We start from the raw sequence: 21,641 nt of genomic DNA on the forward strand, positions 1-21,641 counted from the left end.
TTTTCTGCTTACCAGCAGTGGACAGACATGTAAACAAATTATTTATCGAGGTGAAGCTCACTGCCAAACCAAGAGAGAGCAGCACAGGAATGAACACCTGTGGGACAGTGGATGGCAGGAACATTTTAAAAAAGCTTTGTCTCCAGAACTACAGTAAGAACAGCACCCTTTTCTTGCAGTTCCTGGGATACCTTGACTGCTTCTTCCCTGGCTATTGCAGAATTCTATAATGGTGATTGCATTGTGAATTTTATGTAATTATTCAAGACACAGTCCAATCTAGTGGACATATATTATCATATAAAACAGTGAAATAGATAATGTGATTCAATCAGATCATTATGAAAGGTATCCCATTATGACTCTAAAATAATTTCCCCATAACTGGTGTGCAGTATGTAATATTTTTTAAACAATCTGTGCCAACTTTAAGATCTTTTTTATAATCATTAAGTTAAATCAAATCAAACCAAAGATGCTCATTTACCTCAGTGGGATGCATAAACACATGTTCCAGAATTAAGCATTTTAAATGACATTTCCATATCTATGATGGCTGAGAATATTAGCCTGTGAGACACTACTCCAGTCAATCAAGGTGGGTCAACTTTGTCCGCTAAATGCTTAATTTAGTTGAGAACAATTAAGGTATCAAAATGTACTCAAGGAATCACTCAGAATAACAAACCACCTGTTTGTTTTTTAAAAACATACCTCTACTTCAGCAGGGGCATAGAGGTAATTGAAGAAAACAGGGCTCCTTTTGTGCATCTTTTCAATACATTCCCAAATACAAATTCCTTTTTTGGCATGTTTATCTCCTTTATCTTCAAACAATGTCCCTAGTGAAAATAACAACAGCAAAAATATAGCTTTATGATAATACACAACAAACACTAAAGCATAACCAAAAGGAATTTCACAGACTAAATGTACAGTAAAGTGTACTATCAAATGCCATTGCAAGAAGAGAGAGTATTTGATGAAACAACTGCTGTGCTTTGCAACTGCCACTCTGCCACAAATTGGCAGAATATCGATTTTGTATGAAAAAATATTCAGCAGCCTTATATTTGTATACCTGTTCTGAAATTTACTGAAATACTTGAGTGTATTTATTAATGTCCCTTTCTGCCTGCAGCTATGCTGACTCAACAAATCGCCAAACCCCGCTAAACTGATTCTGCCCACCACTACTCAAGGTTACCAGCCCTTCCAATCTGCTGGACCAGCTGCACCTGAAACTACTTGCTAACTCATTTCAGGGAAAACAAATCAGGCTAGTGTAAATAAGTTAGCCATAGATTTGTGCTATCTGAAATGACTTTGGAAGGACATACAGTGTATACAAAGACTACTGGAAACAAGATTTTATATTGCATTAAATGGTACTTGAAAGCAAACTACCCTAAATAAACCCCCTCCCACCCTTTGTAGAACCATGTGTAGAACCAATCCAGGTTGGAAGGAACCACAGCAGGTCATTGACTCCAACCCCCTGCTTTTGTTCAAACGAAAATAAATAATGTTTTGGTTTTTTTTTAAATAAAATGGTTGCTCAAGTTTAGTCTGTTCCACATTTACTACAGTTTTGAAGAAAAGCATTAAAATTGACCATATGCCATTAGAAACACCCCACGAAGGAGTGAAATTCAGAGCACTTAAGTGTTTTGCTTAGAAGTCGTCCCAGGAACAGCCTCAAATGTAGTTGTGAAGCCTTATTAAGAGGGCTCTGAGGGTAGCTAAGTCCTTGGATCCAGTAAGGTTGCACACGATATATGGAAGTAAAAAGGAAATACAAAAGAAGAGAAACACTGAAGAGGATGCAAGAGAAAGGAGAGATAATAGATGGAAAGGCTTTCCTTTCCTGAAACCTCATTCACTCTCTGAAGGATTCCCAAGGACGCTGTTTCTGTTAAAATAAGGTATTTAGTAGGGGAAACTGAACCATGCGTATAAATTGCTAAAAACCCCCGAGGCAGGGCACTAATTTCTTCCACTTAGTCTCATAAGTGGCATGTCTCAGGAATCATTCAGAAAATTTTACATGTTCTTCACCTCCATTTTCCTTTATATTCTTGAAATAGAATTTATTACATCATCACCATGCAAGTACTGGAACATCTCAAATTAGGCAAATTTCTGTAGACCAAATATTGATGAGAAAAATATTAAGAACTACAAAATCAATATGCAATAAACAAGCATCACACATACCATGTTCTAATCTTTCATAGTCTGAATCCAGAAGAAATGTTTTAAATCGATTTGATATGTGATGAAAAGCCAGAAACTTCAGATAATATTGATTGAACTCAAACTCTGTTGGGTATTGGTTATGAACCTAAAAAAAAAAAGGAAGAAAAGAGGCTATTGATATCTAATACAAATATATATGTAATAAATAATAATGTGAAATATTACAGCAAAATAATTCCCCTATGAATGCTACATCCATAGGCAACTGTCTTCTCTGTGTACACAAATCCTTCTACATTTTTTAAAAAATAATTTAAAGCTGATTAAAAAAATTTAATGTGTTAATTTCAAATGTAAAATATACTCATCAAATAAGTTTATGAATTGTGATCTTTATTTTCCGAATTAAGCACAGTAATTGACTGAAAATTCCCAGTTACAATGGAAATAAATAGTTTGCAATCAAAAAAGGAATTGAATTTCACATTTAAAATATGTCCCACTGTGCTTTGTCTAGCTTCACACCAAACTTGTAAAATACCTTTAGTTCTGCAATCTTCCCATGTCTTTTGCATTCCCACCACTTTCGTTTTCCCATGCCATCTTTTCTCTCTAATTTGTACTTACCAGTTCCTCAAGAGAGAAATGGGTTTTTTTAGTATTTATGGAAACTACTTGAAGCTCCTTGGTGTTTACATTTTCACACGTGCCAGTTGAAAAAAAACCCCAACCAGATAAACAAAGAAAACAAATACGTGTTTAGCAATGAAAGGTTATCTACCGGATGTACAACGGTGACAGGAAAATCCCCTGAAAGGACCTATAAGCACATACACAGCATTTCAGGCAGACAATTTGTTATTAGCATATCTCAGTACTAGCTTGTGGCTAGGCATTTAAAATGCTAAAATACTTTAAAGTATCTCAGTATACCCAAACTTACTTTATCCCTACTTCAGCCCTGATACAAATGATTACATTCCTGCACTGTTTTGTAAGAATAAAGCTAAGCAAAAATTTTTCTATAATAAACTTCTATAACTTCATAAAGTAACTTTTTAGTTCTCCTTATAAAAAATAAAATATTTTTCCTGGCATATATTAGATTAAAATATAATCAGAGTACACAAATTCTGTTCAAAAATGACATAATGTACTTTTGAGCTGAAATCGAAAAAGCTCTGCATATGTGTGTACATTTAGACACAGATACACACATATATAAGTAGTTTAGTACACATTTTCCACCTTGGTTAGGGAAAGTTTTCTTTAACGTATTGTAAGAAGAAAAAGCTATCTTCTGCTCTTTGACATGACTTACACAGGGTCCTGTTTTCTACTTATGGTCCAATAACTACCTTAATCCATTTGAAGAGTTACAAGAATAAGCTGCTACTAAAATCCTGCCATAGATCTAAGTGCTGTGAGTGATCCTATTTCTGAGATTTATGGAATTACAAGTAACTAGGAGTTATAATAATCTAATTAACTTTTTAAGTGAAAACAACAATCATCTAAAAAATTTCTTTGATAAAGGTGAATATTGTAGTTATTGTCTGTGTTTTAATGGCTGTGACTGATTTCAGCATACTTGGAGATGGGAAAAATGCCACAGCTAGGTGAGGTGACTACCGTTATTGATGACTTGTTTAGCTGTGGTGCAGTTTGCAAAATCTGAAACATGGCTGAGCTATGAGGGAAAAAAGCTCCTGATTAAATACAGCTCCAACATCAGAACTGATAACTTAGAAATTTAACATAGAAGAAAATGCTTGTATCCATTTAAGCAATTAAAAATAAACATAAAAGAGAGATTTTTGTTACTGTAGGCAACGTAATCACTTAGGTTGAGGTTTAATATAGCTGGTTTCTCTCTGATAACTCTTTGGTGCCATTGCAGTTAATTCCTTGATTTTAAGGGATATACTAAAAATTTACATGTAAATTAGAAGCAGTGTTTTACACTTTACAATTTCAACACATACAACCTAGAAAGAGAAGTCTACAGGGACAGGGTATCTTTGAAAATTACAACTGCATCATCTTTGAAAGTGCTTAATCTCCATAATATATGAACATTTAAAGCCTGAGTAAACTGATAGGTGTTTCTAATATTATGATTAGAGAAACTCTTTTTTAGCATACTTTTTAGCATTCTTTTTCTAATCGCTATGTTCCCAATTAACTTAAAATATCTCCTAAATGTATTTAATAATCTTACACTTTTACCAGCCTTCCTCAGTTTTCCAATAAATTTTCATTTGTAATCCCATTATATAGCAATATTTACTTAATTTAAATAGGAAACATTGCACTCCAAAATGTCCTGCGCTAATAATCACTAAGAGGCTACTCCTGCAAACACTGGAATAACTGAATCCATCGACCATGGAAGTGGCACACCCACCTCCTCTTACACAGGGTGCTGTAACAGAGCTCCTTACTGAGGTTAAAAGAAGTCAGTTCTAGAAAGTCACTCCATTTTAATTATATTTAATAAACTACCAAATAGATATATTAGAAAACTAAGAAAAGCTTCCTGCACTGACATCGTAAACTCAGTCTTCTTAGAAGCAGAGAGTATCTTCCAGATGCTGCTATTGTGAAAGAATGATTTTGCATTAATAATTCAGCTGACACCTGGAGATATTGGCATAAACAATGACTTTTTATAAGATGATGCAGTTCTAATTTAGGAATCACTGCTTCATTTGTTTTCTCTGTATCTTAAGTTTAATGCACATACTGTCTCTATGGTGACTTTCTTACTGCACCTAGTATGTTGAGACGACAATGGTTAAAAATATTTTGAAAGGACCAACTGTTTCCTTCCAGCGAATGGGCAACTTTTAAAAACTGATCATAATATATTACACCTCAGGGTCAAATTGCAGTCTAGTTGGATTCTGTAGCTGTCTAACAAGTTGCACAGAAACCAATGAAACTTAACAGAAATGTTCAGTAAATGTTAAGTAAATTTATTTTTCATTATTAAATTCCTATGAAACTTCAACCATTAGTTTGACTTCAAAAGTAATTTCCCTAGAGTTTACAACCACATTGTTAGAATTTGGTTAAGTCGATACTATGCCATCATGAATTAAAAGACTAATATTCCTAAGTCTATTTCTAGAAAACTTACTCGGAGTTGCATTCTAAATACGATTCTAAGTAATTTAGCTTGAAGATTTTTTTCTAATAGCAGACAAATCTATATTATCTATATTACACTGATTATGCAGTAAAGCTGTGTTCCCGTGTCCTTTCTTGGCTGAAGGTAACACTGGCTGGAAAGATTATAACCCCTACACAGCCCTATCTTTCCTTGTGAGAAGTCACTGACTCCTTCAGATTGACCTGCTGAACTGCTTCTAAATCCACACCCACCAAAATAATTGGTCTTTTGTACCAATTTTTTTCTACCATTTTGACTGGAAAAGGCAGGCAGGTTCACATGAATCCCTTAGCTAAGAAACTGGAAGGCTGGTATCTCCACTAGAGGAGAAGTGATGAATAGCTCCAGATGGCCTGCGAGAGGTAATCTTTCTGCTGATATAGCTGCAGTCAGGGCATGTAGACACAGCTGAAGATGAAAAACCAGAAAATACAGATCTTTCTGTAAAATGTATCTGTTATTAACTTCTATGTTTTATATGGACTCTTAAAGATAGATTTAGATACCTAGTGACATGCATCAAAGCTGCTATCTGACATGAATTACAAAGGCAAGGTGCTTCTATTTCCTTGACACATTCAGATGTATAGTAGGAATATTTTAGGCACCTTGCAGCTTGAGGCAAAATCATACCTGACAGTTGTTAACAGTAGGGATTTATCCCACTTTACATTTCATCCTACTTTTAAAGCCAGGATGATTATAACCCATTATTCCATGTTCTTAAAACTGCAGATTTTGTTAAACGTAACTAAAAGAAAACCCAAGAATTTTACCATGAAGAAAACATTTTTTTAATGACAATAAAAAATTTCATCATTTTATGACAATAAACCAAAATCCTTGAATTTAATTTTTATCTTTGTTCTGAATAACCCATTTGTTTCCAAAGTTTGTGTGATCTCTGGACTTAAGAAAAAATACCATACAGATATGCGTGGATCATTTCCTTGCTTTTCTTTATGCCAAATTTGTAAGATTTATTACAATAAAACTGGAGCAAAATGTTTCCAGGGTCAGAAACAGGATGTAGACTATGTCTAGGTTAGCAAGTAATTCAGAGCAAAAGGAGCAGACAAACAGACTGAAGTGCTGAGGTCCCTGCAGCTATACAGCAGGGATGAGTTTCAGTATTGGAAGACATGGCCATTCTGTCCTGTTGTAGCCATTGCAACCAAGAATTTATTTTTTCTACTTCAGAAAAGGAGAAATAACCTTCAGTATTGTAAGGAATAGTTACTGTGACAATTGGGCAGATAAACTTGTTTGCATGAAATTTGCAGTACTTATTCTCTTCAGAGAAAATTTCTCCCCATTTCAAATAAAAATTAACCCGAGGACCACAGCCATTGGGAAACAGACGGAGGAAGCAGGAGATGTGACAAATACTATGGTTTTCTAATGAGGACTATAGGAATCAAACCAGATTCCAAGTATATGATTTATTAACTTGCAAGACAGCAATAATGATGGCTGTTGGTGTTTAATGTTGGGATACAAACAAACTTTTCCTTTTCTGCAACATGTTCTTCAGCAGGTCTTTACTCATCTTCTTATAAGCTCATTCATTATCAGTGTCCCGTACATATCTAAAGATTGTTTTTCATTGGTTTAGCAAGTTATTTAATCTGTGGACTTTGCTTCAGGTAGCAGAGTAAATCTACTCGCTGACTTCTCTTTCAGAGTCTACTTCATGCAAGTATTCAAGCACCAGTAAGAAGGCTGGTGCTTTAACAGTCATCTTCCATGAGACACAGTCATCCATAAATTTTAACAAAGGTTATTAATATCCAGGAGTCTTTTCAGCTTTTTCAGCAAGAAAAATGAGAGAAGTGGGAAAAGACAGACATATGTACAACAGGAACTATGCAAGCTCCTATCTTGTGTTTGCATACACAGAGACACTGCAAAGCTAAATGCCTTACTTACTGGTTTGACATGAAGAAAAAGACAGACTTTAGAATTAACCTGAAATGAGTGTAATATTCTTAACCTAACTCCTTCCTACACGACATAACTGCTGGTGTTCATCTTCTTCTGAACATGCAGTACATACAAAAACAAGAACATCTCAGGTCCCCCGGTTGATAGCTGCTTGTTTCCAGAACTGATGGGAGTACAAGGCCTCTTCAAAGGTCATCATCAAGCACAAGGAGTTAAAAACTGTCTAGTCACTGTACTAAAAATCAGTTGATTTCTTCTTCTGAAAAAAGGTATTCCAGACTGCCAAAAGCCAGTCTTAAGCTTAAAAAATTCTATTTGAAATCTGTGCATAAATGACCTTAAAAGATCCGTAATGCCAACCATCCCCCTTAGTCTGTTTTGTGTGAATGGGTCCGTCTCCTCTAAGCAATGATTCCATCTCTTCTTGAGGTGAAATCCATTCACTTTAATAAAACCTAGAGAAGGAGGTTACTAGTCTTCTCTTGTAAACTAAAATTAGATAGAGATTGACTTACCTGATGCACACAGTCTAAGAACTGTAAGAAAACAGGAGCAAATCCACTACCCTGACAATTGAGAGTCAGATTACTACGTTGACTGAATTTATGACCGAAAGAGAGCCATTCTTTTTCCACCAGCATTCGGAAGCCTTCAAGTGTTCTATAGAAGGGATCACTGAGTAACTGCACCAGAGATATTACCTAGATCACAAGACAGGATGTATTGTGTTACGAGTGGCAGAAGTTAGAAGAACACTTTAGGCAATGAATATAAATATTCCATAAGCTGTTTAAATTTCAAAGAAACAAAAGCCTTCATATAAACTCAATTACAAGTATTGTACCACATACATTAAGTATTTTTATAAAACAAAACAAATAATATCTCACATGATAAAGCTGCAATTAAATTAAGACTTTACAATATCTGTAAATGTCAAACCTGAGCAGCTATAGACTTTGAAGTCATTACCATATTCAAATTACATTTGAAATAAAGCCACTTTCATTAATAAAAAAAGGATAATAAACATTTATAAAATAGTATCAGCTACCTCAGCAAAGAAAGCGTTAAAGAATTGGTCCTGAGGGTGACTTTAGACAGCATTGCCATGCTATGTTGCTTACCAGCCAACTTCAGCCTGTTTTTATAGACAGCATCTCAGGAGACTTTAAAATGCAGCATAGAGTTCTTTCACTTCCAGCTATGCATGTCCCCTTCTGTATTCTTCATTGTTTGAAAATGATTCCAATAATGTTAACATTCTTTTGTGGGTTTACCCTGGTATCAGTATGCTGGCTGCCCATGAAGTTTTTATCTACTAGAATTACTGATATCTGTGTTTATTTTCTGAATTATGAAGCAACTACATAGACACAATACACCCATTAAATGAGGCAGCAGGTCTTCATTCACCCAATTTATAGTTTGTTTCACAAAGTTATCTGTTTGGATGATCTGTCCTTGCAGCAGGTGTTACAGTCACTTTGGCACAAATCTATTTTTCTAGATTTCTGTGCGTGGTCTCCTAGCTTCATGCATGGAAAGTGAATGGCAAGAGAAAGAATTCCTCTCCTTCCCTCCTGTGTTTGAAGTGTACTATTTTTACAAAGATAAATGATCTGTTGTGGCAACTTTCAGTTTCATTCTTACATATGGTCAGTTACAGGAATGCAGATTTTATATCTAAGCCTTAAAACTCTAAGTCCATCAGGACCTTTGGAACAAATTAATCTTAAGGAACCCTTTCATGGTGTAAATTGCAAAGGAATGCAAGGATTCATGCATTCTAGTTTCTTCTTTGCTGCCACAAGACAAATTTATTAAAGTTTTACCAAAGTATCAGTCACTTGTGTATATAAGTATTACCTGGTGTTTTTTCTTAATGTTTATTATAATATTAAATATATATTTAACTATTTCATGGTTTTAATAGCAGCTTACTTGTGCAGTAATATCCCAGCCGTCTTCCAGACAAACCATAACAGAAGAACCATTTTCCAGGAGCTCAGAGATGATCACACCCAACTGCATTATCCTGTGAAGCTATAAAGTATTACAAGTAAGTAACATACTCAAATATAAGATAAATTTCTAGATGTTATCAATACAGAACCTTTTCATATTTAATATTAAAATATGTATTCTGAAATATACATATAGCACAGAGAAATTAATTGCAGCAACACATTAGGAAGCTGTAAAATATAACAATCTCAGGATTTTCATCTGAACTACAACAAACTAAACAAAGAGTTGAAGATAGGAACTTAAACTATTAAAACCAATGAGTACTGTAATAAAATAACTGTCATAAAAAAGAGAATGGGAACAACACAGTTGACAGATTTATTGTTGAGAAATTCCATCCCGGGCTTAACACTAAAATAATTTCCTGTGAAATGTTAAGATTCCATAAAGTCCCAAGTACTTTGATGGGAGAACCCATGTAAAATGGGTTATAATAACAGTAATAATGTATTATATTAAAGTTATATATTAATATTATAATAATATTAAAAGATTGTCAATAATAATATCAATATCAATAACATTACCATAAACAAAAACCCACAAAGCTAAAAACAAACACAGAAAAATCCTACTTCTATAATCTGGAAATAATTCAGATAGATTAAACAGTGTTATATTTTGCTTTTGGGCACACTGGCTGAAACATATGGAAAAGGACACATTAATTAATTACATTGTAACATTCATTATACAGTGATACTAAAATTCCTTGAGCAGGCAGGTTATTTCTCTGGGAAGGGTTACTGACTTGAACGAGATTGATTCAAACATGGTAAGTATAAGCAGGTTAAAAAATTTAGGTGAATCTGAGCAATTTTATCTTACTATGAGAATTCACATTGTTATTACTAAAAGGAAAATCTATATGATGTTTCTACCATTTTTGTCATACTATGACAGCGTTCTTGGTAAACAACATAATAGAAAATATGTAAGCAATTCAGGTTTTTACAATATAAAAAACCTGCTCTTTGCAGAACACTGAATACAATCCAAGCAATAGCAGTAGTAGGAAAGATGAAAGCCTGAAACAAAGCAATACAGGAAAATAAACAAACAAAAATGGCAAGACATCTAAGACCATATATGCAAGGAAAAAAGTTCAGACAGTACAAAAGGCACAGGAAAGTGACTCAGGGAGAACAAAATTAAATTGGAGAAAATAAGTGGAAAAAAGATCCATAAAACAACAGTTAAACCCTAGAAAATTCATCCTTGTTTAGGGCAGTCTGATTTTTTCCTCTTAAAAAAACCTCCAGTCCTATGAATATTACCATGGAAATTGTGATGGAGAATACTTAACTCCTCTGAATATTGACATAATCATTACTTAGAAAAGAAACTAATTTTCCTGTAATTTTTAATCGGAAAATATTGAAAAGAGCACCACTTTTAAAACCAAGCAATTTGTTTATTGTTCTATACTTTCTTAGGCAGTAGAATAGAAGAAAGTATGTTTTTTGCCATCCTTAATGAAGAAAATCATATGCAAACTGCTTATAAAGATTCAATATAAAAAAAGCGCAAAATACTATTTTTATAATTTGTATTCAGAAGATAGGGAAGCACTTTGAATTTCTTCTTATATATTCACATCCTTATAAAGAAATACTTAGCCTATACAGTGTTAAAATCAACACTGTCTAACTTCTATTACCCAGGAGAGGAAAGCTTAATACAATAAAAACACATTTCCAAGACGACAGATCTATGTCCTTTCACAGGAATAGTAGAAAATGTGTCAACTCACTCATAAATTAACTTTATCACATAAGTCAAATATGACATGATTTAAACTACAGAAATGTGGTTTAAATGTCACACAGATAGTGTGCAACATTATGATCTAGTCCCGGACAAAGAGCGACACACTATTACCTTTGCTCTCAAATATGCCAAAAAAGAGTAACTCCAATGTTATAATCTGCTCAACTACTCTGTGGTTGAAAATGTTCACAATGGTGAGGGAGTCCAATCTTCATGCTCTTCCCACTTTTCCCATTTCTGAAAAACGTGGTGGCCAGACACAGCAATGACCAGGTCCTATGCTCTCTGAGGAGTGATCACACCTCAAGGGAAGAAGTTAAGCCACTCCTTGCACTGTAGCACCTTTCAACCAGGAGTACATATTCTGATGCATAATTACCGAAATTACTGTGTTACTCACATGTATTTCCGTCTTAAGAAATCAGTGTAAGAGTCTACTCTGTTTACTATGATTAACTGCATTTGAGAAGAATTTATTCAGCAGAGGATTCCAAACATAACATGCAACTGTTAAAAAACATCCACTATAATTACAATGGTTTTAGATTTACAAAGAGCCAACTCTCCCACATCCTTTTTAGTTTGAATCTTGCACAGTTACTTCCAGTCTTGCCTTTGTTTGGTTAATCTTTATGTAGGGGAATATGGGATAGGGAAGCAAAGGAACAGATTCAGACAGAACAGATTAACACACACACAATTGCCTCTCCACCGCAAACACTTCCCCATATCCCACAACAGATAACGGATGCTAGCTTGTTTGTTAAATACTTGTGCATATGGAAAGTCAGTGTGGGAACACATACAAAGTGTAGAATACCAGCTTTAAAATCAAAAGGCTCATTTATTGTTCTGTGCTTTTTTCTAATTTTAAAACATAGAAAATAAAAAAAGCAGTTAAAACCAAGACCATCAGTAGGCAAAAAAAAAGGGTCATCTCTACTTGTGTACTTGTTCCATGCTATAAACAATATATTACGTTATGAAAATTGCCTCCCACATTTGTAAATATTATTATTGTATTAAAATAATAATGCTTATGTAATGACAGAATTGTCAGCATGCAAAATAATTACAACGAACAAAGAAGAACAGCTGGTTAGAACACAATAGCTCTCTGTCAGAAGAGCCTGAAATTTATTTTGTGTAAGCAGTACTGCATATAGATTATTAGAAGTACCTGTCATATAAATTACCTGTGGGAACCACTCTGACTCCCCAAGTGCTTTAAGGAATGTTGCCTCAGAATCTGTAGGAATAGTGCTGGGAACACAAGCTCTCATCAGCTTTTTAAAGCTTGCCTTTGTCTGTCGGATGTCACTGAATTCAACAGGAACAAATTCACAATTCAAAGCAAAATCAAGTTTGAATCCCTGTGTGAAAAGGACAACAGCAGATGTAATTTAAAAGGGAAGCATATTTTTCACTGACAGTTTCATCAAATCTCAAAGTCTTGCCTACTTTATTGCTATATTTTTCAATTCCTAATTAAAAATCTTTTTAGTTAAACACCTGCCCAGGATAGTAAAAATCCTTACAACACCTGCATAATGTACCATAATAAAGTACCCATCTACTACTCCTAACAGCACAATGTATTGCACAGCATTCATATCTTTAATTATAATAATAGCAGTAAAAAAAAAGAAGTTGCGTGATAAATCTGTTGAGTTCTTTATACACAACATAATGTGCTTTCTTCAGAATTTTTAGAGCAAATTAACAATAAATAAATAAAAAATAAAATAACTGTATGCATGACACACCAAAAGTGCAGGACCAATTCTATTAGTTCAATAAAGCAGAGAAAAAGGAACCCCAAATCCAAAAAGAACGCCCACAACTGCAAATTAGCTGACTCATCTAAGCAGTCACTGCACATTGAGACAGTCGTTTGTCTAAAGTACCTAGTTCAACACAGAACAGCATTCAGGGAATACCTAATATAATTTCCAAGGGGCTTTCCTAGCAGAATCTTCATGTTTTGTTTTACTTGCTGCATTTAGAAAATGAGCAGTAAGAGAGGAGGACTGAATTAAGAGAACAAGTTAGCTAACTGAAAAAAAGAACTATGATGAAAAGGATAATATGGAAAACATTGTTAGGAAAAAAATTCTCATGTATGAAGCATCACTTAAGATCTTCACAGCAAACTTTTTCAGTTTTCTTCAGAAATTGCGCTTCCAGGGAATTAAACTTAGATTGCAAATAATCTTCAGTAAGCTGCTTCATAGGATGCCAAGCAAAAATGTAAAAAAGTGAAAGCCCAGAATTAGCTCTGCTAATACTTTGGCATGGTTCAATAAATTCAACAGCTCAACTACCAAACTTGTTTTTAGAATTTAGAATGTTTCTAAAAAAGTAGCACAATTTCCTTAAAACGTTATACATTTCTGTTTGTATCATCAGTTTATGTGATGTGATATTTTGCAGAATAAAGCAGGTCTTTATAGGAATCAACACCAGTAATGCATGCTGTGCCAAGCCTTTTACAAAGCCAGTAAATTCCAAGTTAGCAGGATGATAACAAAAGCTGGGAAAATAATTCACAATCAAAAATCAACAAGATTTCTTTATACAAAAATTTGAGTTGATTGATCTTATATACTAGATACAAATTGATGACAGCAGGCTTGAAACAATTGCTTAATCACTATGTAATTTTATTCTTATGTCTGCTAACACAACACACTTTTCCTTAGAAATGCCCAGAGATGACTCATCTTCTGCAAAATTGTATTATTAAAGAAAAAAAAAAAAAAGTGAAAAACCGTAAACTAAACCAGCAAGGAAATCATCCAGCATAATATAAGGTTCCTTGAAGTATTGATTTTTAAACAATTTCCAAATTATATACATCCTACTGGAGTTCAGACTATTTCACGTTAATTTTGTCCAATGCCTGTTGTTTGTACATCCAATATTCAGTTCTTTTCATACTCTGCATAATAATACACAACTGTATGATGATATATTAAAAATGTTTTAACCTATAATAGCACTAACATATTATCCCCGCCCTAGTTTGTGACTGCTGATACATTAAATGACTTCAATTTTTTTCCCAAGTGATCTAAAGGGTCACTTCAAAGCAGCAGACTAAAGATGTTTCTACTACATATCTTTAAGATGCATGACTGAACTCTTAACTTACCATTCATTAAAAAATCAAACGAATAGAAATGTGAGTAATTGTTACTACTGGATTATGGCAATTTAATTTTATGTAATCGTTTCTCTTGCATTACTCTTTCTATATTCCTTTTCATCAGTGTCTCCTTTGCCAGAGCCTTCTGGGGCTCACAGCTATGAAAGAAAACTTAACAAGATGAAAAATTGATATGAAGAGATCTGTTTGAAACCTTTGGTAAGAACATTCTCCAGAAAAGCAAATGAAAATGCCAATTCAATACAACTGAAAATTTTTGCAGGAAAATTAAGTTTTCTTACTGTTCAAAAGAATAGTTTGTTCTAATAACGATAATAATGTTTACTTCTTATGTAATTGTTTTAGAAAGTGACAGAATGTCAAATGGAATCTAGCTAATTAAAAATGAGTACTTTGTGTACCAAGGAGTAATGGAGAAACCAAAAGGAAAATGTATTTGCAAACCAATTATAAAAGAAAGTAAAAATTGAGTAAGAACTAATAACTGTTATATAACCATCATTGAAAAAAATATAAATGCAAATACAAATAAGATATAAGAGAACATTTGAAATTACAAAGAAGAGTCACAATAGAAAAAATTTGCAAAGAATTTTGATTCATCATTCCGATACAGCATGACTCTTCCATCTCCTGAAATAATATAGTTTCAGAAAGAATTGAATACTGATATATTTTCCTACTACCAATAACTGCTTTTGGAAGTTATATGTATTTTAAAAATACATAATAGTTTATGTGTGCTCGCATTTGGAATAAGAAAGTAGAAAACAACTGATTTTTCAATCACTGAATGCTGAGATTTAAAAAAATAAATCTGCAAATGTTTTCTGAAAAAAAGTAATGATGTAGAGGATACTTGTTTCTTAAACAACTGCATCTAAAATATTAAAGTCTATCCAAAAAGGTGTAAAAAACTGTAGAAATCATGATCCTCTTCGTGTAATCAAATCAGGATGGACAGTCTTTTGGGTAGCCTTATTCACATCTATTTGGCTTCATGTGAGTTTAACGCTCCCCAGTTAACAGTAATGAAGGTTTTCTTCTCTGGTAATTGCTTTCCTGACTAACAACATTCCATTTGCTTCATAATATATTTCAACACATCAGGAAAAATAAAATTGCACTTTAAGTTACCAAATAAGTCTGTTTCATGTTTCCCAAAGTAGAAATCACTGAGATGACGACTCAGCTGAATATTAGATGTATAGTCAGCAGAATCAGAGTACAGTAGTATGTATTTAGGTGTAATTAAGTGTGGCTCTGAAAGCATGAACTTACAGACACAGAACTCCAGCACTTCCCTTGGAATAGCTCTAACAGTCTCTAAAAGGGACAGCGAGCCCCACTGCTGCTACACCAGCCCCACTCCATTTGCCTACAGTCCTATCATTCATCTTTATCCCAGCAGCTACACTGAACAGGGCCAAACTCTGCTGCCCTTGCTCCCTGCAAAGCCAGTGCAGGGACCCAGTGGAGACTGCAAAGACATGGTGACTTCTGAATATGAAGGCTTTGCTGGATGCTCTGTTGCCTAGCAGTGTATTTCCTTCCTAGCCATGTCTTTCCCAGTTTGAATGCTCTTACCTTGTACAAAAGCTATGCCATTCCTCTAGTCATCTGTTACCCATCTTTGTATGTCTTAGCTCTAGTACACATCGGCACCTGACCAAAAGTGACAAATAGGGCTCTACTCACAGAACTTCCACGAGTTTGAGCCTGACCTTTAACTGCTCTTTAAGATAGCTTGGTATGTTTTAATTTATGTTAACTTTGTTGTATTATATAACCACAGAGCTTGATTTTCACCCCACCATCCTGCACTGAGTTATACTGCATTAATCGTTTTTTTTTGCGTATAGGAACAACCCTCCTAAGATTTTACACCTTTAGAAGAGTTATCCATCCACCTGGCACAAATTTATTGTTTTGTAAAAACATTAGGGTTATTAAACTCAAGCCAAATAAAAACTATGTTAACATTAAAAAAAAAAAAAATTGCCATTACCCGTAACTGAGATTTTTCTCCAAATATATAGAGGGCTGCTTGCCGTCTCAAAAGCTGACTTTGCAGAAAAGAGCTGCTACTGTAGGAAGTGGTGTTATCTTTCCCTGCAAGTCTTGCACCAACATCAATGAATGGAGTCTGAGTGTTGATAAATCGGTTGCTTGAACGAAGACTCGCCCATACACCTTCATAAAGATGAAAAATATTTTAAAATCTCTTTGCATGAGACACTGGAGATCATAATTATTAAGGCATATGCTAAAATATAATCTGGAAAGTAGAGTGTTTAAACATGTCATTTACATCCCTCATAGAGCATAATTAACAGCGCATACTGGAAAGAAGTATTTTCTTAACAAGAAGTGTCAAAAGCATCCTACTGCACTGTCATTTAATCTAAGATACCAATCAAACTCTGCACAGTGCTTTCTATTGTAAAGAAAATGGTTGCTATGCTATCAGTAATAGAATGATAAAATGAATGACAACTTGCAAGTAATTAATGTCCATTTAAGTATATGGAAATGAAATTGCTAGTGTTTTTCTTTTCCAAAGTAGGGACAAAAATTTGATATATTTCCTTGTCAAAGGCGCATTATTTTGGAAGTCTATCTAGTAAGAATATTACATAATTACCTTCTTCAAAAACAGAAATAGTACCACTTAAAATTCTCTGTTACCTAGAATTCGTGTGTTCCTTTCATCCTACACAATGTAATAGTATCAACCATATCTTATTATAATGAAAGTATATATAAGGATGATCAATTCAAATATTACATTTCAGGACAACATATCCCATATTTACTCCTGAAATGTCATGATTAAAATGCAGAATGCCATGAATTTTATTCTTTAATTGTCCATGTCTAATGGACAATTAGAAATGAAAATTTATTTAAGGAAGTTTACTATTTTATCATGTGTTTCATAACTGTATTCTAGCAGATTTGACTACAGTACAGTTGTGTGAGTAGAGAGAAGGATGCCTAGAAGATCACAGTCTCACAGGTTTAATTTGGCAGTAAGATCACCATTACTCTGGCAGACGGGCATGGTACAGAAATCCCAGAGCCAGCAACAATATGAGCTTCAAACAGTGCAGTGTGACATGGAAGCACGGACTTGCATCTGAAAGCAGCACACCCATATCTGAATGGCATTGTACCAACCTAATAACCTCTGCCTCTCAACAGCATTTTCAGTTTGCATATTGTGCCTTGCTGATGCAGCTATATTGTCATTTCCAGAGGAGGAAATTCCTACAGCACACAGACATGCTCTGATGTGATCATGCTTAAGTAACTTTTGTGATTTCAACATAAGGTAAAGTAGTGATAAACCAGATTGCCAAGGCCTGTTTAGCACTAGCAGGAGAAAAGATAAGCAGTAAATATTTTTCTGTTTCTTGTGCCTTAGTTAGTAACAATGATTTTGTGAGACTGTTATTGTGTGTCCAATGTGAGGTATGTGAAAGGTACTTGACGTTCGGACTATAAATAGCACTACTTGAAAATCAAATCCCTTAAAGTATACTAAACTTGGCATTCCAACGGCAGCATGGAATTCTTTAACCCAATATGCAGTAAATCAGATTATCAGAAGAGACCCTTGTCCATAAATCTGTGAAGCAAGATATCCAAAAGAGGCACCAGAATATAGTAGTAGAAATTTAGTTACTATAGTACCAAAAAAACCCTTCAACCCCTTCAGGAAAATCCAATAATATGCATAGTTAACATTTTTTGCGTAGAAGAAAAAAAGCTGCAGATAACAGTAAAATTCCACTGAGATAGCTCAACCAACAAAACAATTTTATTCTATTTTTCAGAAGCAGGATTATGTTTCTATTAAAGAATAATTCTGTACAGTAATCCTGAACAGGGACTTGTCTGTACAGTTAGGCTTGTCTGTCTGTCTGTCTGCTAGTCTTAGATGTGAACAAACGAATAGGAGTAACTGAGAGTGGCTGGCTAGGAACTTATGAATTGGTAACAGTTCTAAACAGTTTCCACTGCAAGGACAGCCAGTTTTGTAAAAAACCTCACATAGTAAAGTAGCATGTTTAGTATAAGCTTTTGGTTCACATCTGAACCACTACAGATGAAATAATAAAAGCTTTAGCAAGCAGAAATCACGGCAAGCATTTAATAAGATAAATAATAATTTGTTCATTTGGTATGAAAAAACACTAGCTCCAACACAGACAACTGTCACTATAGATGATACATACAAAAATACACCACGTCACTTTCTAATATTTTACAAATGTAGGCCATCATTAGTGCCTGTAGCACATCAAAAGCAACAAACCCAGTTACAAATACATGCAGATGAATGTGTTTACGTGATAGATAACAGTGATTAAAAGACACAACTATATTTCTATTCTAATTTTGCCTAGTATCTTTTTTTTTTTTTTTGTTAGCAGTATCTAGCTTTCATTATTTGGCACATATCATATTGTTACGACTTTCTAATTGGGCAGAAATCAAATTTTCGCTGTTCACTAACATTAACAATACTTTTGGAAAGAAAGTTCATTGACTAGGTAACAATATTTCTTAGCTATTTTACTAAAGCAGTAGGATTATTAAATGCTCTTTTGCAGAATTATTTTTTTGCTGTTTGAAATACACAGAAAATTTTCCACTTATTACTCCATATTAGATAATAACATTATTAAAGAATAACATGGTGAAGTGTGTGACTAATCACTGTAACTGCATCATACATTCAAAACCCCCCAAAACAAAAACCGCACCACAACACTGAAGTAAAAAACCAAAATTTTGTTAATACAGAGTCAAGGCTTTCTGTCAATGTAACTTTAGCATGAATTAAAATATTGTAGTAGTTATGGAGATGGTAGAAAAGAATGTGCTCTCAGGACACAGAATACAGTACCTTGATGGACTCTTCCCTTAGTTGCTGATTTGGAATTTGAATGAGTGAAACATTTATCTCTGTACCCAAGCACTGGTAGATAACAGTTAAGACAGAAGGAGGAGGAATGGAATGCACATTGCAGCGAGACACATTGCAGGAGAAAAGAAAAGGGTTACTTATTAATTTCCAAAGTTCTAGTATATATTGAATTTCTTTATAGTTTATGATTTATCAGACAGCACAAATCTTAGTCATCACAAGACAAAACATCAATCAAGCCAGAAAACCAATATAAAATGGGAAGGAAGTAGCCATTCATCAAAAATGAGTAATTTTCATTGTCATTGCAATAGTTTAAAACATACAGCACAGCCATCATATGTTTTTCCATAATTATAATACCAAAGGAAATGTAACAATTAAATCATTCTCCTGAATACTTTATAGAAATCTTCTATCCAGCTGAAAGTTAGCTTCATTAAAAATCTCAACCTCAGTGCTTTTATAAGAACTGTTTTTGTCTAATTTAGGTACATAATTTGATGGACCTCAAAATCAAATCAGAATGCAAGATATTACTTCTATATAAATACAAACATTTTTAAAGGACTGTGTAAAAGTACATAATTTAGAAAACATGTTATATCTATCACACAAAGCGATTTCCTCCCCCCTTGCAAAAATTCTCATTTTCAGTGGGAGCCTTATATGCTTATCAGAGGGTATATTTTTGGCTCAAAAGCCACATCACCACAAGCAACTTCTTTTAATACAAATATTCAATTAAAACATACTCAAAATGTTAATGTCTCCTGCTTTTAAAATAAATGTCTGAACTGAGTCTGTATTTATTAATTACAGATAACCTAGTATTTTCCCAACAGCAGCAAATCTGTCCTGGTTAAACCACAACAAAATCATACTGAGAAAACATTTTATTCTACTAAATTACACAACAATGCCAGGTAAGAAGTGCTGTTCTGTAAAACCACACTATACTTGTAAAGTAATATAAGAAGAAAAGGTACATATTTTGAGTGAACTTACAATTCTTATGAAAGATATCGACCAAGGTATTGCCAGAAAAAAGGTCCAAGAATGAAAATATATTATGAAATACAAGTATTTGGACAAACAACTTAACTGGGATTTAGGCAAATACTTAGTTACAATATTCCAGGTAAAGTAAAAAACTACCTGACACAGACACAAATACTCAGGACAACTGATGAGTACTCAGAACAATAATGATTTTTTTTTAAAAATGAGAAATACTATTCAAGCACTGGTACATAATTTAACTTCATTTTTAAAAGGCTGTGTATTAAAAAATACATTGTCTGGCACAAAAATTAGAAAATGTCATTTTCAGTTGCTGAAACAACAGCTGAACCTGGCTTTTGAGCCGTGGTGTTTGAGAATAAACACAAGGAAAGAGGGACCCAGAATCAAAACATTCAGCTCTGGGGCCCCCAACATAAGAAGGACATGGACCTGTTGGGGCGGGTCCAAAGGAGGGCCACAAAGATGATCAGAGGGCTGAAACACCTCTTCTTTGAGGACAGGCTGAGAGAGTTGGGGTTGTTCAGCCTGGAGAAGAGAAGGCTCCGGGGAGACCTATAGCAGCCTGCCAGTACCTAAAGGGGGCCTACAGGAAGGCTGGAGAGGGACTTTTTACAAGGGCATGTAGTGACAAGACAAGGGGTAATGGCTTTAAACTGAAAGTGCATAAATTTAGATTAGTATATATAAACAAGAAATTCTTCACTATGAGGGTGGTGTGACAGTGGAACAGGTTGCCCAGAGAAGTTGTGGATGCCCCATCCTTGGGAGTGTTCAAGGCCAGGCTGGATGAGCCTTTGAGCAACCTGGTCTAGTGGAAGGTGTCCCTGCCATGGCAGGGGGGTTGGAACTAGAGGATCTTTAAGGTCCCTTCCAACCTGAACTTCTATGATTATATAAAATCACAAAAATACTGCTATTGTATTTTGTACAGTGTAGTGCATAATCCATAGCCGCTTGCTATGATAAAGTAACTAGCTAACCCCATTGTCTTTTTCTTTTTTTTGTGTTATTCCTAGGAATATAAAGGAGAGAGAAATCACCATTTTTAAACTGCCTGCCTAAGTCTGTTTTTTCAGATGACCAAAACCCTGTATTTTTGGTCCTGCATACAGTCTTGTGACACTACTTCACATGTGAAATATAACCAGCTGTGAAAAAGTAGTAAAAAATTTTGCAATAATAAATCACAGAATCAATTTATTTGAGAACAACAATTTTAGAGAGTCTATATACTTTGTGTGTTTTAGAGTTTTTTGCAAAAGACTTGTGTTAGCTAATATAAAAAAAAAAAGTGTTTACTTCTCTACAGGGAGATATTCCCTTTCCCTGCTCTCTCTTACCCTGTCAACTTCTCACCTTCACTAGGGCTTGCATTGTACTTGTCAAACATT

The 21,641-nt window shown here is 34.3% G+C and overlaps 1 protein-coding gene across 4 annotated transcripts in view; it reads right to left on the minus strand.

Moving 5' to 3' along the window:
* SBF2 (SET binding factor 2) overlaps positions 1-21,641 on the minus strand; it is a gene marked incomplete at both ends in the record, with an annotated part of 278,020 nt that overhangs the window by 13,480 nt on the left and 242,899 nt on the right. For all 4 annotated transcript variants that reach the window (XM_082000477.1, XM_082000476.1, XM_082000474.1 and 1 more), the window contains 6 exons: positions 715-842; positions 2,218-2,344; positions 7,834-8,019; positions 9,263-9,364; positions 12,316-12,492; positions 16,297-16,481. In XM_082000477.1, coding sequence (XP_081856603.1) covers positions 715-842; positions 2,218-2,344; positions 7,834-8,019; positions 9,263-9,364; positions 12,316-12,492; positions 16,297-16,481 — 905 coding nt within the window. The remainder of the gene's footprint in view (positions 1-714; positions 843-2,217; positions 2,345-7,833; positions 8,020-9,262; positions 9,365-12,315; positions 12,493-16,296; positions 16,482-21,641) is intronic.

This window comes from Phaethon aethereus (assembly GCF_964289735.1).
Source record: "Phaethon aethereus genome assembly, chromosome: 5".
Taxonomy (NCBI): Eukaryota; Metazoa; Chordata; class Aves; order Phaethontiformes; family Phaethontidae; genus Phaethon; species Phaethon aethereus.